General features: G+C 44.3%; 1 protein-coding gene across 1 annotated transcript; it reads left to right on the top strand.

Annotated features, from left to right (window-relative positions):
- Window positions 1–3,568: 3,568 nt before the first annotated feature.
- Window positions 3,569–11,677, top strand: LOC309340102 (uncharacterized protein). Its single transcript, XM_081858636.1, has 6 exons — window positions 3,569–3,743; window positions 6,487–6,614; window positions 7,353–7,505; window positions 8,060–8,215; window positions 9,733–9,879; window positions 11,334–11,677. Exons 2-6 carry the CDS (start codon window positions 6,533–6,535, stop codon window positions 11,504–11,506), a joined length of 711 nt encoding a protein of 236 aa, XP_081714762.1. The 5' UTR covers window positions 3,569–3,743; window positions 6,487–6,532; the 3' UTR covers window positions 11,507–11,677.
- The last annotated feature ends 3,411 nt before the right edge of the window (window positions 11,678–15,088 follow it).

The following is a 15,088-nucleotide window of genomic DNA, read 5'->3' as shown; positions in this document are numbered from 1 at the left end:
AACGTGATGCATGAAAGATTGAAAACACGCCGAACCCGCTTGTAATCCAAAGGGCATAACGAGGTACTCGAAGGCCCCCAGAGGGGTGAACATGGTGGTTTTCCATTCATCTCCCTCCCTCATCCTGATCAGATTGTACGCTCCCCTTAGGTCCAGCTTGGTGAAAATCTTTCCCTTCCTCACCCTGGTCAAAATGTCGTCAATCCTGGGCATGGGGAAGGTCACGGGTTCCGACACAGAATTCACGGCCCGAAAGTCCACTACAAGCCTGGGCTTATTAGTGTCCTTCTTGTCCACAAAGAACACTGGACTGCCTCCCACCGCCCTTGATTCCCTTATGAAACCTCTTTTTAGGTTCTTGTCTATAAATTCCCTCAACTCCTGCATCTCCCTGTCCGACATGGCGTACAGTTTGCCCACTGGCAGCTGGGCTCCTGGGAGTAGGTTGATTTGACAGTCAAAGGGCCTATGAGGGGGCAGTCTATCCGCTTCTTTCTCACTGAAGACATCTTGCAAGTCAGCGTACTGCGGTGGTACCTGCCCCTTCTTCCCCACCGCCATCCCTGCCACTCTGGCTATTGCCATCCTCAGGGTTTTCCCCCCGTGGCAGTGTTCCAAGCAGTGAGCTGACCCAAATGAGACCGTCTGCTGGTGCCATCCCACTAACGGATCATGTAGCGCCAGCCAGCTCATTCCCAGTATGATTGGCAGTCCCGCCAGGGTGGCTACGTGAAAGGCAATAATTTCAGTGTGCCTGGCAATCCTCATTCTCATGGGGGGCGTCTGGTGTGTTACCTCTCCTCCCAGGAGTTCCCTCCCATCTATGGTCGTGACTTGCAAAGGACTGCCTAGAGTCCAACAGCGCCTTTATCTTGAGTGGGTGGCTGTTGGGGAGCTCTAGTACCACTTCTATGGCGATGGCTGCTCGGGGGGGCTCTGGCTTGGGCACATTTACTGGTTGTTTGCCTGGCTGCTGTGCCCTGTCGTCGGCAGCCAAGCGTTGGCTTTTCCCTGCTCCTTAAGCCCCTCCTCCTCACTCCCAGCCGCCCCCACCATTCCTTGCCATGCCTTTCTTTGAGGGCAGACCCTGGCAAAATGCCCTGGCTGTTGGCAGAGGAAACACCTCTTGGCTGTTTTCCCCTCCTTCTTTCGAACTTCACTAGAGTTTGAACACCCCCCCCCCGCGCGCGCCTCCGATCTCCATTGGCTCCACTGGCGGGGAAGGTTGCTCTGGTATTTCAGGAATGCGGAAGTCATTCCAACGCTCTCCTCTGCCTTCCCGCTTCTCTAGAGCCCGTGCTTCCTGCCGCGCTCCAATCGCAAGCACAGCTTTGGTCAGCTGATCCATCGACTGCGGGCGGGGTGCGCGGGAAAGTTCGTCCTTCACTGTGGGGGCCAGGCCTTCCTCAAATAACATCTGAATCGGTTCCGAAGTCAGATCCCACCCAAGTCGGTGTATGAGCATGGCAAATCGCGACCAGTACTCTCTGACTGATTGGTTCCCTTGTTTGCACGCCATCAACTGCCTGCGTACAACGCTCTGCTCAATTTGGCTGGAAAACATCAGATCCATGGCTGAAAAAAACTTCCTCAAGTCTTTTAAGGCATCATTATTGGATTCCATCAGTGGTCTAACCCACTCTCTGGCTCCAGCCTCCAAGTGTCCGATCACAAAGGCTACTCTCGCCCCCTCGTCTACAAAGTCATCATATTGCAGGTCCAGTGCATACTGCACCTCTGTCTTAAATGCCTGGTAGTCCCTCGGATCGCCTCCGAACTTATGCACCAGTCCCGGTACCTTCCTTGCAATGGGGGTGGGTTTCCCCTGTGCATCCTGAGCCCGCCTCTCATCGAGCCGCGCCGCTAGTAGAGCCAGCTGTCGTTCCAAATCTCTGTTTCTCTCCTCCAGAGTTGGTCCTCCCCTGGCTCCCTCTCCGCCGCCGGCTCCTTCTGTTTTGCTCATGATGCCTCCTCTGCACAAACAACGTCGAGGACTGATGGATTGCTGTAATGGGATAAGGGGTTGCTTGGGCGTAAGCGCCACACCGCTCCAAGCTGAGTAGTTGGCTAAAACTTTCCCTGACCAGACAGCCCTTACTTTGTGGCTGTCTTAATCGCTGGCAGAATCCGTCAGTGGGCTTTTCCTGAATTTCTTCCAGCATAAAAGCTCCTTGACTGTGAGTCTCCGCCTAGCTTCCCCGCGCGACAGCTTTCTGCGCAGAGTGGGCGTCCCAATGGGAGGTCCTGAGCTCTCTCCGCTGGTCTCGCTGGAAGCGTCTCTGAGTCTTCCCTCCGACGCCTCCTCCTCCTCTACTTCCTCAGCTGAAGCTCTCCCTCTCTCCCTGCTGGTTCCCTCTCCAGCGTCAGGGAGCCTTGCCACCCCCCTGGGCTCCGATGGCAGTTCCCTGACATAGACTATACTAGTGTAAGGGACCATTAGCATCTGGTCTGGTATCTCCATACAAAATCATCACCTACCAGAAAATGCATCCTAATCTTGTGATGGAAGTGTAGAGTGGCTTGTGCTGCCAGACCATAATAGACCATGCAGAACCAGCAGGACAAGTTGATCTTGCTGCAATGGATACCAGCTGCAGTTCCATTTTCAAAGGTTCCCAACAAAAACAACCAGGGCCGGATTTAGATGAAGAGAGGCCCTAGGCTACTCCACTTGTGAGGCCCCCCTCCCCCTCCTCCACCCTCACAACTAGAAGAAAATGGAAGAGTGTTATAAATGAAGCCAAGGATGATAACAGGTATTTAAAATTCTGCAATTCACAATTTCTCCTCTAAAGGACACAAGATATTATTGTTAAATACCATGGTGATTTTATAAAATGCAATAACTGAACTTTGTAAACCTTATGTGGAATAAGCATTATTTTTTTAGGAAAATGAAGTTGTAATGTTATTCTTAAAAAACCCCAAAGGGCCTGAGTTGCTCTGCCCATGCAAGAAGTCTTGGATTTGCAATTTTGGGAGAGGAGAGACTGTGGAGTGGGCAAGCCCCCTAGATTTAGAGGCCCAAGTTGTCCTGCCCTCTCATGAAGTCTTGGGTTTGCATTTTGGGGAGAGGGGAGAATGCCCACTGGGGAGCGGGCTGGCTGGCGAGGCCCCCTAGATATAGAGGCACAAGGCTTCAGCCTACTTAACCTGTACATAAATGCGGCACTGAAAACAAAGTTGCCTGTAACACTGCATGAAGTATCTTCTGGGAGGCAGTGAATTTGGTATGTGCCTTGCCTTATGTTCTCTGCCCAAATGATTATCTGCCTGGCAACAACTTTGTGCTGCCCTTCAGCATTGCATCTGATGATGGTGACTGTTTATTGCCTCCCAAACAGAGTGCTTCCTTCTGGGCGGACTCTGGATGCCAGTACAGCTCCAGAGGTCATGAGATATCTGGGTACTGATTGTTCCTCTGGATCGGATTCCACATAGGATCTGGTCGTAGGACAGTAAACTAGCTGAACAGCAGATAAACATTTGGGAAGCTTGGCCTTCTGCCCAAAGCTTGAACTATCACATATGAAAAAGCCCTTTGTCCTTTGTCCTTTTAAAAAATGAAGCTTGTATGCTCAGTTCAGACATCACGGCTATTAGACGCTGATCTGCAAACTAAAAGCCATTTTTCAAAGAATAATCCTTCGAACTGAAGAAGACAGGAAATTTTCTGTTATCTAACATCTAGGTCTAGCAGCACCAGAATCAAGCCACTTATGTCTAGCTTCTCACCATTTCAAGTAAGCCAAAATTTCTACGTATTTCTTTTACTTACTCTGCTCATTACTTTATGTAAATGTCAGGGAACTGCCATCGGCTCAGGGGGGAGAGGGGAAAAGCCGGATGGATTACAGAGAACCCCCAAAGATTGTGGGAAGCAGCTCCTCCTCAGCGGAGGAGAGTAACCATGCCTCCAGTGGAGAGGAGCTTCAGGGCTCGGAGGAGGCGAGGTGGTGCCAGGACACTTTGCCTGGACAAAGCGGGGAGCAGAGAGGTCCTCCATTACCCATGGCCTCCTTGCGCAGTAAGCTTTCGCGCCAAGAGGGGAGGCACAGATTGGGCGTCAAGAAACTGCTTTGATGGGAAAGGTTTAAGGACCGCCCACTCACGGATTCTGCCAGTGAATGAGCCAGCCATGGGAGAGTGGCGCTCTGGACAGATAAAGTTAATATTGGCATCAAAAGCAAGGCTTCACAGCCGAGCAGGGAGGCATTGGCCTGCTTGCTCTTAAGCAACTCCTTGGAACCCTAACAGTAAATCATTGCCATATGGTTTCAAAGGATGCTTAAAATGTATGCCTCAAAAAACTTTTTATACTATTTTGGAAATAATATCTTTAGCTTAATATTTTTTTGACTCTCAAGAGCAAGATCTGGAGTGTTATCATTGTTTATAGTCCCATTCCACAGACCTGTGCACATAGCTATGAGGCATGTACACCTATATTCACCAAATAGATGGCAACACTACAGCAAACGCATCCTCCAAGTGGTGATCCTTAGGTAGCCAATATGACATTATTCCACACACAAGGAGGAGGCATCAGCAGAAGTACAAAAAAGCAAGAAAGTACAAAAAGTCTTGGACTGATATGGACTCAACATGTTCAGTGGCCACAGAATGCTAAGTGTCTGTTGGCAGGGACATAGAACATACACAGCAACTTTTTTCCTTTTCAATTTCCACATGTGATTCTATGATTCAAAGGAATGTCACAAGGACCCAATCCATCAAGAATTACTCAGAATACTCTGAATCAATACATTTTTCATTTATCCTGTTGGCTGTGTTTATAAAAACACTGCACTTTTTTGTTGTAGTCCATACTGTTCTAATTTCTGGCAGAAACATTTGTGGCAAGTATTAAACAATTATTGACTGCAACTATATAACTCAGCAGTCTTATAATTTTAGTTGTCCTAGTCAGTGCCGGATTTATGTATATACTAAACAAGCTATAGCTTTGGGCCCCACTGTCTTGGGGGCCCCCAAAAAAGATTAAAGGAAAAAAACCCTGGATGTACATTTCCAAAATATAAGCTAAAAAACAAATAAAATAAAACCTACATACAGCAACAGTGTTGTGTGTTGTGTAGGCAGCTACACAACAGTGTTGTGTGTAATGGGCCCCGCCTGCTAGCCTGCTCCCTAAAATATCACTGGTTTGCTCATTTCTATATCAATTGCTTTTATAAAATACATATTTTGTTATGTGCAAATGGCTTTAGATACCTATTAGGTCCATAAATTACCATATAGCATATATTCAACACAAAAAACAGTGACAATTTGTTGTTGACAAAGGACAGCTGGACATATAAAGGGCCCCATTACCTTCAGTAGCTTAGGGCCTCATCAAACCTAAATCCAGCCCTGGTCCTAGAGTAACAAAAAAGAGAAGAAAAAAGGATTAGCATTAGCATTTAGACTAAGTGCACCATAGTATGAGGCCTGGCCAGCAATGGATGCTGCGTGGCTTGCAATCTTTTTGTACTGGACTGGAATTGTGCTAAGCTCTGGTGAAGTGGAACACACAGAGCACGGCCTTGATTCCCTTTACGTCACAGTGGGAGGAATTCAATGCAGCACTGAGCAGATCAGTCCAACAACACAATCATTTGCCTTCTCCTGCCTGCTCTTCCAAGGTTTCTCTTGACCCCCCCAGAGCCAATTTGTGATGTGTGGAGGACGCCCATGGAGAGTAGAGAGGAGGAAAACCTTAAGGCACTAGCAGAAGTCCCTATGCAGGCTTCTATCGGTGTGCAAACAGTGATTCCTCATTGGCTAGACAGGTGCACTCTGTGTATGCTCATACCATTTATTTCTGAGGCTCGTAATTCTAAATCACATCTGCCCCTGCTCTGTTTAAGCTCTGTAGGCTGTGTCATGCTTTGATTGGGTAGAATATTGCGCACACATTTTCCTTTTCAGGAAACTGATCCTGTTTTGTTTTTTAAATAAAAATAAAAGATAAATTAAATTGCAATTCTTCCTGCATTTTGTCACAGTGAGGACTTCATATCATCAGAGTCTCCCACTGCACTTTACAAGCCTGTCGTTGGTTTGAGTACCACATTCCCAAATGCAGAGACAATTAATATTTTTAAACCTCACCCATATCAAGTGTGACTGGTGAAAGATTGTTCAACACCCTTAAAAGAGTCCATTACTAACGTTCAACTATAACTCAAGATCATTGAACGAGCTCAACCATTTTAGCATTACAAAGGTCTGCATTACAAAATGTAGGTTATGACAGATTAATTGACAGTTATTATGCATTTAGCTCCATCATAACTTTGGACATGGTCTTGTTTATTTAGGTGGACAAACAGGATCCTCCCAAAAGGACTGAGCACAGGACCCTGTGGACCGTGAATCTGCCACTGAACAGCATTTTTTCACCAATAAATGAACCAGCTTAAGTATTTGTATTATTTTAATTTAGGGATATAAATGTAATGTAAACATATGTTATTTCAGATCAGTTTTCTTGGAAAGTATTAAAGTGAACAAGCTGGATATAGCAATGGAATGCAAGCAAGGGTTATTATTGGTTGCTGCCCTGTGCTTAGGATCTGTCTGTTCCCAAAATAGAAGACATCCACCATGTAAGTATATAGTGCATATAATATTTGTTTCTTAATAAACAAAAGAAGCCGAGTTAGTGAGGAACAGCAAAGTGACAAAACAACAGGCAAATGCAGTCATCTATAAATCGTTAGTAAAATAATTCCCATAGAAGAAATTATTATTTTCTTTCTCTCTAGGTGAGGTCAACTGAGGATAACCTTGAGTGCCACTGTTGTAGTCCATAAATTGCTTTAGGCATTCTTATTATAGCTTCATAAACCCATGCTACAGTGCCATGTCCTATAGACACCCACCCAACCACTGTCGCCATTACAGTTGACAAAGAGAACAGAAGACAATCCACACTTGCTGATCAAACATTGGTTTGTATAAAATGATAATGTTGGCACCAAAGACAAGGAGACTGTACCAGCCCCTGTGAGGCAGATATCTTATGGATGTGCAGCAGACTTCTTGCTTGTTATAATGTTAAGCTCCTGTTACTTATAGGCTGCATTTGCTTATCCCAAACTCTCACATTAAAGCTCAACCAGTTACAGCCAGATGGACTCTTCACAATAGGAGATAGGAGCCTTGTGAATTGGTTGAGATATTTTGAATCCATGAAGAAATGCAAAGTATTAAGGGACCACATGATTTATTTTCTGTAAACCCAGCTCACAACGTGACACAGTAACTGTCCACCCCACATTTGGTTACTTTACAATGGAGTGGTGAATATCATTGCTCCAAATGTAGCAATTCCTTCCAAACAGATGCATGCCAATGTCTGATGGATGTCCAGGCTAGAAAGAGGTGTGATTCCACTTCTGCAGGCATCACTGCAGAGCAATGCACAGAAAAGGGCTGCTGCTTTGATGCAACTGTGCCTGATGTCCCATGGTGCTTCAAACCTTCTGGAGAAAGAGGTAAATGATACACGAAAGGTTTGGGGGAGGAATGGGAAGTAGCTAGGGACAAGGTAGAAATTAGATTCGTATCACATGACCTAATCCGCACTTCCTGCAACAATATGAGAACCAAAACACAGCTGTCCAAATTTTGCAAACAATTCCTCCAGTTGTTCACTCTGGATTCATGAATTTAGTGAAGGGCAGGCATGAAATGGAATAGCTAAAATAACTAAAGATGTGCTCATCATGCTTCCTGGGGGAGGCATTTCAGAGCCTGGTTGCCACCACAGAGCAGCTGGTCTCCTGTGCCATTTTACAGCACACTTCAAATAAAGAATGCACTTGCAGCAGGGCTTTGCATCTTAACACATGGGACAGGCTACAGTGGGAAGAGGCAGCCCTGTTTGGGCTCTGTGCCAGGGGGTGGGGTCTAAGCTCCAGGACCTTGATTTAGGTCCTTGGATTTTGGTTTTGATGAGCTTCATTTAAGCCAACAAGGAGTTATTTCTCAACCTAGGCTGAAAGCAACATTACAAGCTGCCTAAAACATGGCATATGTTTTCCAATAGCTTCACTCCGATATGCAAAGAGAATGATTGAACCACAAGCAAGAGTGGACTGTGGCTATCAAGGGATCACGCGCAAGAGGTGCAAAAGGATTGGATGCTGTTTTGACCGAAAGGCTTCTGACACATCAATGTGCTTCTATCCCCCAGTGAATGAGGGTAATGACATTGTGTTAATGTTCTCCAAATTCAAGAGGGGAACTATAAGCCCATTCACAATCATGTTCCTTTAAGTTCTTATGTAACCTGGTGTCACGTAAACAATCAATAGCTTTGTCACAAATATGTTGTTGTTGTTGTTGTTGTTGTTGTTGTTGTTGTTGTTGTTGTTACAGTGGTACCTCGGGTTACATACACTTCAGGTTACATACGCTTCAGGTTACAGCAGAGATGTAACCGCTAACCCAGAAATAGTACCTCGGGTTAAGAACTTTGCTTCAGGATGAGAACAGAAATCGTGCAGTGGCAGCGGCGCGGCAGCAGTGGGAGGCCCCGTTAGCTAAAGTGGTACCTCGGGTTAAGAACAGTTTCAGGTTAATAACGGACCTCCGGAACGAATTAAGTACGTAACCAGAGGTACCACTGTAGTATTATTATTATTATTATTATTATTATTATTATTATTATTATTACACCCCGTCCATCTGGCTGGGTTTCCCCAGTCAATCTGGGTGGCTTACAGCACATGTAAAACATAGTAAAATATCAAACATAAAAAAACTTCCTGATACAGGGCTGTCTTCAGATGTCTTCCAAAAATTATGTAGTTCTTTATTTCCTTTACATCGGAAGGGAGGGCACCACTACTAAAAAGGCCTCCTGCCTGGTTCCCTGTAATTTCACTTCTCACAGTGAGGGAACCAGCAGAAGACCCTTGACGGAGGACCTCAGTGTCTGGGCCGAGCAGTGGGGATGGAGAGGCTCCTTCGGATATACTGGGCCGAGGCTGTTTTGGGTTTTAAAGATCAGAACCAACATTTTGAATTGTACTTGGAAATGTACTGGAAGCCAGTAAAGATCCTTTAGGACCAGTGTTATATATGGTCCTGGTGGCCACTCACAGTCACCAGTCTAGCTGTCACATTCTGGATTAGTTGTAGTTTCCAAGTCACCTTCGAAGGTAGCCACACGTATCCAAGCGAGAGATAACCAGGGCATGCACCTATTGAGGACTGGTTAATGGAAAAGGAGAGTTCCTGTGCCACTGTCTGTTTCTTCCCCAAGAGAGCACAAAGCAGGCAACAGTAAGCCTCACTGGCTGAGGATAGCTCAGTCAGTAGTGCATGAGACTCTTAATCTCAAGGTCATGAGTTCAATCCCTACATTGGGGAAAGGATTCCTGCATTGCAAGGGATTGGACTCGATAACCTTTGTGGTCTCTTGCAACTCTACAATTCTATGATCTCTGTTTAGAACATTGGTGGACAGAAGAGATTTCTGCCTCCTCCAAATTCCAGTCCAATGTAGAAGAGGACTCCTATCCACATGATAGTAAGAAAATAGAATTGGGCACAACCCTTTGACCAGTTGTTAATTGTTTCTGCCTAAGTCATGGTCTTTTAATGGTTCATGTATTCTATGGTTAAAATAACCAAACAGATAAATACATGAAAGGCACATCGGTAGAAGTAACAGAAGCTTGGTACCATAGTAACATGATTCATTCTTCTGAACAGTTTCCCAGCATTGTGTAATGGACATGAGCGCAAGGGAAGACTGTGGATACCCAGGCATCACTGCCAAGGAATGCCAGGGAAGAGGATGCTGTTTCAATTCATATGTTGTTAGTACTCGGTGGTGTTTTTACCCAACATCCGTAACAGGTAACAGAGCAGCAACTTGCTTGTGACAACAGATGTGTCTGAAATAGAGAGGGATGAAGTATGCCTACAGAGAGCTGTGTAGGGACAGCATCTTGATCCATGTCCTTGGAGATTCTGTCCTGAAATCAGGAATGAGAATACCAAAATATTGGAAGGACTATAATATTGCATTTACTTGTTGTTGAGATATCACATTTTTATTGCAAAATCCATATTTCCCAGAAATAAAAGTAATGGAATTATGAGGATTTTGCCCTCTGTATTTTGAATATTCTGATTGTATTTGGCAAGTCAGTGTTAGCACGGGCATTGTCTGGTTGCTACTGGAACTGTTTCCAAGGACACTGGGCTGCAACTACATCTTGTGCCATTTTAAATTTTTTTAGTTTCCCATTTTTCTCCCCACCACTTCAATTCTGTGTGTTTAGGATATGACAGCATGTCTCCAGCACCAGTGTCAGCTGATTCCAGCTTCAATTATTTTATTTTATTTGTAAAAAAATGAAATCTTTTTGGACAAGCACTTTGAAGAGATGTGCTGGTCAGGTGCCATCTTCATTCACCTTAATGCCTCTGGACCCCACCCCATCACAGAAACAGCGGGGTGAGTCCCAGAGGCATTGGGAATGATTAAGATGGCAGCAGCTGCTACTCTCTCATCTAGTACTGCTCTTAACAACTCTGGTCTGAGGAAGAGCCAGAAAGGTAGAGCTGCCCTGCTTTCAGCATCATGGCCCACCGCTATTGCCAACCACTCACACCCACTGTCATCGGTTTCCTGGTAAGCTTGGGAGAGTATCAGAGTGATGCTAAGAGGAGCTAACTGAAGGGCACCCGGCCAAAGCTCTGCCCCCCCCCCAAATCCTAGTGCTGGCCCTGATAGCACATCTTGTAAAAACAACAAGTTATGATTGTAGAAAGTAATTGAAGTAAACTAAAGATCCAATAGGTTTGCAGAGTATTTTATATCAAAAGCCTTTCCCATTTATTTTTCATTTGAATGTATCTTCTTCCTTTACTTCAGAACATACCAGGATCTTATACATTCTAGAACTCAGACATATCCAATAATACTGGGAGGAAATAGGCAGAAGAACAAATTTACACTGCATGGTGCAGAAGCTTTCCTGGCTATTAAAGTAGATCAGCATCTACTTTAATAGTTAGGAAAGCTTCTCCCATCCATGTATAGAGGGATCCTTCCTTCCTTCCTTTCTTCCTTCCTTCCTTCCCTTTGGAGCCTTTCACAGTATAAAGTAACCCCCCCTGCAGTGTAAAGCTGTATGGTCCAGAACCTCATCAGCTTGTGTGAGAGTACTATAATATAATATAGACAAAAACTGATTCACATTCATAGAGGAATTGTGGGGCAGCTTCACTTTTTTAAAAAACAAAACAAAAACAAAAAAACTCTGAGTCAAAAGTTCTTCTTTCTCATTCTTTTTCATTTTAAGGACCTCCCAGGATGTGTGGAATGGCACCAAACAAAAGGGTGGGTTGTGGATACCCTGGCATCTCTGCTGATGAATGCTTGAAGAAAGGATGCTGCTTTGAACATTACCAGTATGCCCAAAATGTTCCCTGGTGCTTTGAACCTTTGGCGAGGCAAGGGAATTTTTCACTATGAAGAACTGGAAGTTGTTTGGGGTGGCTGAAGAGGATGCTCTGCAGAATAAGGGACCACAGGATTTCCCTTGCACTACATTTTTGTCTCACCTTTTCCATTCCCATATGTATAAATAGCAAGAAGGAGTCCTCATATGCTATGATAAAATATATTAAACTATCAAAGTATCCAGTGTTCATCTTTGTTGGGTTGTCTGACACTAGTTCTAATTTCTCCAGTAGGAAGAATGTGAGCATATGTACTAGAAATAATAATAAATAACAGGCTCTAGAGACTAAGATTAGCCCAGCATCAGCCAGTTCATGCAACTAAATTAATACATTTGGAATGAGGATCAAATAGACATATATGGAGTTTGTTGTGCAATCGCTTCCCCAGACACCCTGTTTCCACAACTGTTGAAAAATAGATGAAACAATGGAATTGTCAAAAATATAAGCTGGGGGTGGTGGTAGAGTGGTGGAAGGATACAAATATGCAGATATCTGCGGGCTGAGTCCTCAACAACCTATGGTGGGCTGCGAAGGTTAGGCATCATCTTCCAGCAAACTCTCATGGGGTTATATGACCAGGAGCCAATTTTTAGTCAGATAGCAAATCCCACACCCATCTCCCAGTGTTGCTACTAGCCAAGGATAAGGTGGTTCAGAGGCACAAAAGTATTCTTAGAGAAAGTGGGATTCTAACTCTCAGAAAACTGACATTCTGTCTAGCACTAGCATTGGATTAATATATCAATCCACACAACCTCACATGTAGCAGTGAGCTGTACACATGCGACTGAGCATGTAAATCCCTACACGCTCATCTTCCAAACACATGTTTGGTGCTGGTTGGAATGGCAACTTGAATTTACCCTCATTAGATATGCAAATAGAAACAGAACCCTCTGACATTTGGCGGGTTGGAATGTAGCCTACAAAGATAAGAGACATTCACATCTGTTACTCCACCCATTGTTCTCTCGGACACTGTCTGCCACTGGAATCTGCTCGCTTGAGAGTTGTCTATGAGAACTAAAAAAGATTCCTTGCCATCTGAAATAGCTATTCCTTCTGAAGGTAACCTTCAGAAGTGCCACCAATGAAGACATTTTGACATCCAACTCTCAATGATCCTTGCATACATCTGAAGGAGAAGTTGTCCAGGGGAAATGTCATGGGCTGTAGACAGATGAAGCTAATTCTTGCACAACTTTCCCTGTGCAAGTTCCCCTTCAACTGTTTCAAGAAGTGCTGCATGCTGTCAGCTGAAAGGCACATCTAGCTAACAACACTTCTTTTCCAATGTCCAAAGCCACTCAGATAGCAAGATATTGGTCATAGACATCATTACTACATTGAAAGGAAGCCTGAAAGTTAGGGTACAGAGCACCTTCTACATATGCCCCCATAAAAAAAGAAAGGAGAGGGAATCATAAAGGGAAAGAGATGGCACACTGAGCTTTCTCGTTATGCCTGAAAACCAGCTCTAAGGAGGACATCATCCCCAAACTCTAGTTTTCTAACTGAAACAGTGTTGAAAAAAAATGTAATGGAGCTGTTGTAACAAAGATAATCACTTTTGTAAGGAGTTACCAGCTCTATGTTGCAGCTGTTTCAAACAACGTATCAAAGCCCATATCAGATTAAACTGTTTGTTGGAGGTACCAGACTTGCATTTACATACACAGTTACAAAATCCAGTGACCTCCGTTGCGCAGTCCTCACATGCTAAGGGGTGTGTAGGCATACAAAGTGCCAAGTCAAAGATAAGAGGAATAGTTAACAATTGACTACAGCAGTGACCTCCACTGATAGCGTATCAGAGCTATGACACAAATCACAGATATTTTCTGCCCTGTTGCCAGTCGAGGAGCAAAGATCTTCATTTTTTCCATTGAAATATATTTTATGCTGCAGTATTTCTCAAACTGTGGGCTGCAGTCCCAGAGTTTACACTGGGGTTTCAGTCTGACTGGGGGGGGGTGCATTGGTGGTACAGCCTACCCCCCAACAGCAGTCATATAGCTTTTTGGATGGCCTGAGCCTGGCAACTCCCAACGTATGCAGAACATGGGGGCAGAAGTTGGTTAGAGAGTGAGGCAATAGCCAGGGTCAGAGGGGGAGAAAGGAAATGGAAAGAGATGAAATACAGTCGTACCTTGGTTTTCGAACAGCTTAGTTCTCAAACACTGCAAACCCGGAAGTGAGTGTTCCGGTTTGTGAATGTTCTTTTGGAACCCGAATGTCCAACGCGGGTTCCATAGCTTCCAATTGGCTGCAGGAGTTTCCTGCAGCCAATAGGAAGCCGTGCCTTGGGTTCCAAACGTTTTGGAAGTTGAACGGATTTCTGGAACGGATTCCGTTCGACTCCTGAGGTATGACTGTAGATGGCAGACAGACAGACAGACAGACAGACAGACAGACAGACAGACAGAGTGGTTGTGCCAGTATGAGAGAAGGAAGCGAAAGAATGGGAAGGAGAAAGGACAGACAGACTGGGAGAAGGGACAAGGGAAGTGCCTGGGGCTTCTGCTGTGCCCTTTAGTCCCTTTGATTCACCCCCACAACCACAACCTTCCTTCCTTCTTTCTGTTTCTACCTTTAATGTGTAGGAGACAGAGTGCATTTGGGCACCTGTAAACCCCCCCCCCCACAATTGGATTAAAAAGAATTCTTGTGCAGTTCTGCGCACGATCACATCCAGACTGCAGTTTTTTTTGCAGCACATAACCAGAGCATACATGTACATCAGTAAGAATGTAAACAAATTGAAGAAATAGATAGGCGCAGCAAACTGTTTGTGTTCCAGTTCTAGAACCAATTTCAGAAATTCTCTAATTAAACTGGAATTCAGGAGCAATGGAACTACATGGCAGAGTGAACATTCAGGAGCAAACAAAGAAGCGAATGAAGAGAAATGTTTAGCAAGTTGGCACTTTACCCTATTGCCTTAAAACGAATCAACAAAAGATAGAACTTGAGTAAAGAAAGAAAAAAGTTTGACGAGGGTCAAAATTCTGAAACTTAAAATCATATTCTGATTTTTTATAATGTTAAACATTATTCTAGCATCTTTATTATTTTTAAAAAATAATAATATGAAAACCTGGATAATTTCATGGGCAAGTCCCAAAGAATTGCCTTGATCACAAAAATTTCATATGAATTTTGATTTAGGGCTGAATATTGCTATTTGTACTGGTCTAAATCTGATGCAGAAATACAAACTACAGGTATGGCTGAAAAGCAACACTTCCTTTTATGCATGTCTATTTAGCTTTCTAAAATGGTTGCCATGTGAAGCTGCTCAGATGTTTGGAATGCTGACTAATGTCTCCTCTGAGGTAATCAACAGTGCCTGACCAATATCGTTTATCTACTTTCATTTGATTCTTACCACCCAGGTAGCACCAAACACACACCAAACACAACAGGTAGTTGCCAAACACACACTCACATGCACACACACACACACGTATGCAAAACCCCTTAGATACATTTTCTAATCAAATGAAGAGAGATACTTGAGGTGGAGCATGGCTAGAAACTTGTTATCTGACTGTTGAACACAAACATTAATTGCAGTATAAAATAAGGC

This window comes from Podarcis erhardii, assembly GCF_964252035.2.
Source record: "Podarcis erhardii genome assembly, chromosome: 4".
Taxonomy (NCBI): domain Eukaryota; kingdom Metazoa; phylum Chordata; class Lepidosauria; order Squamata; family Lacertidae; genus Podarcis; species Podarcis erhardii.
This window is presented reverse-complemented; position numbering and strand designations above follow the sequence as displayed.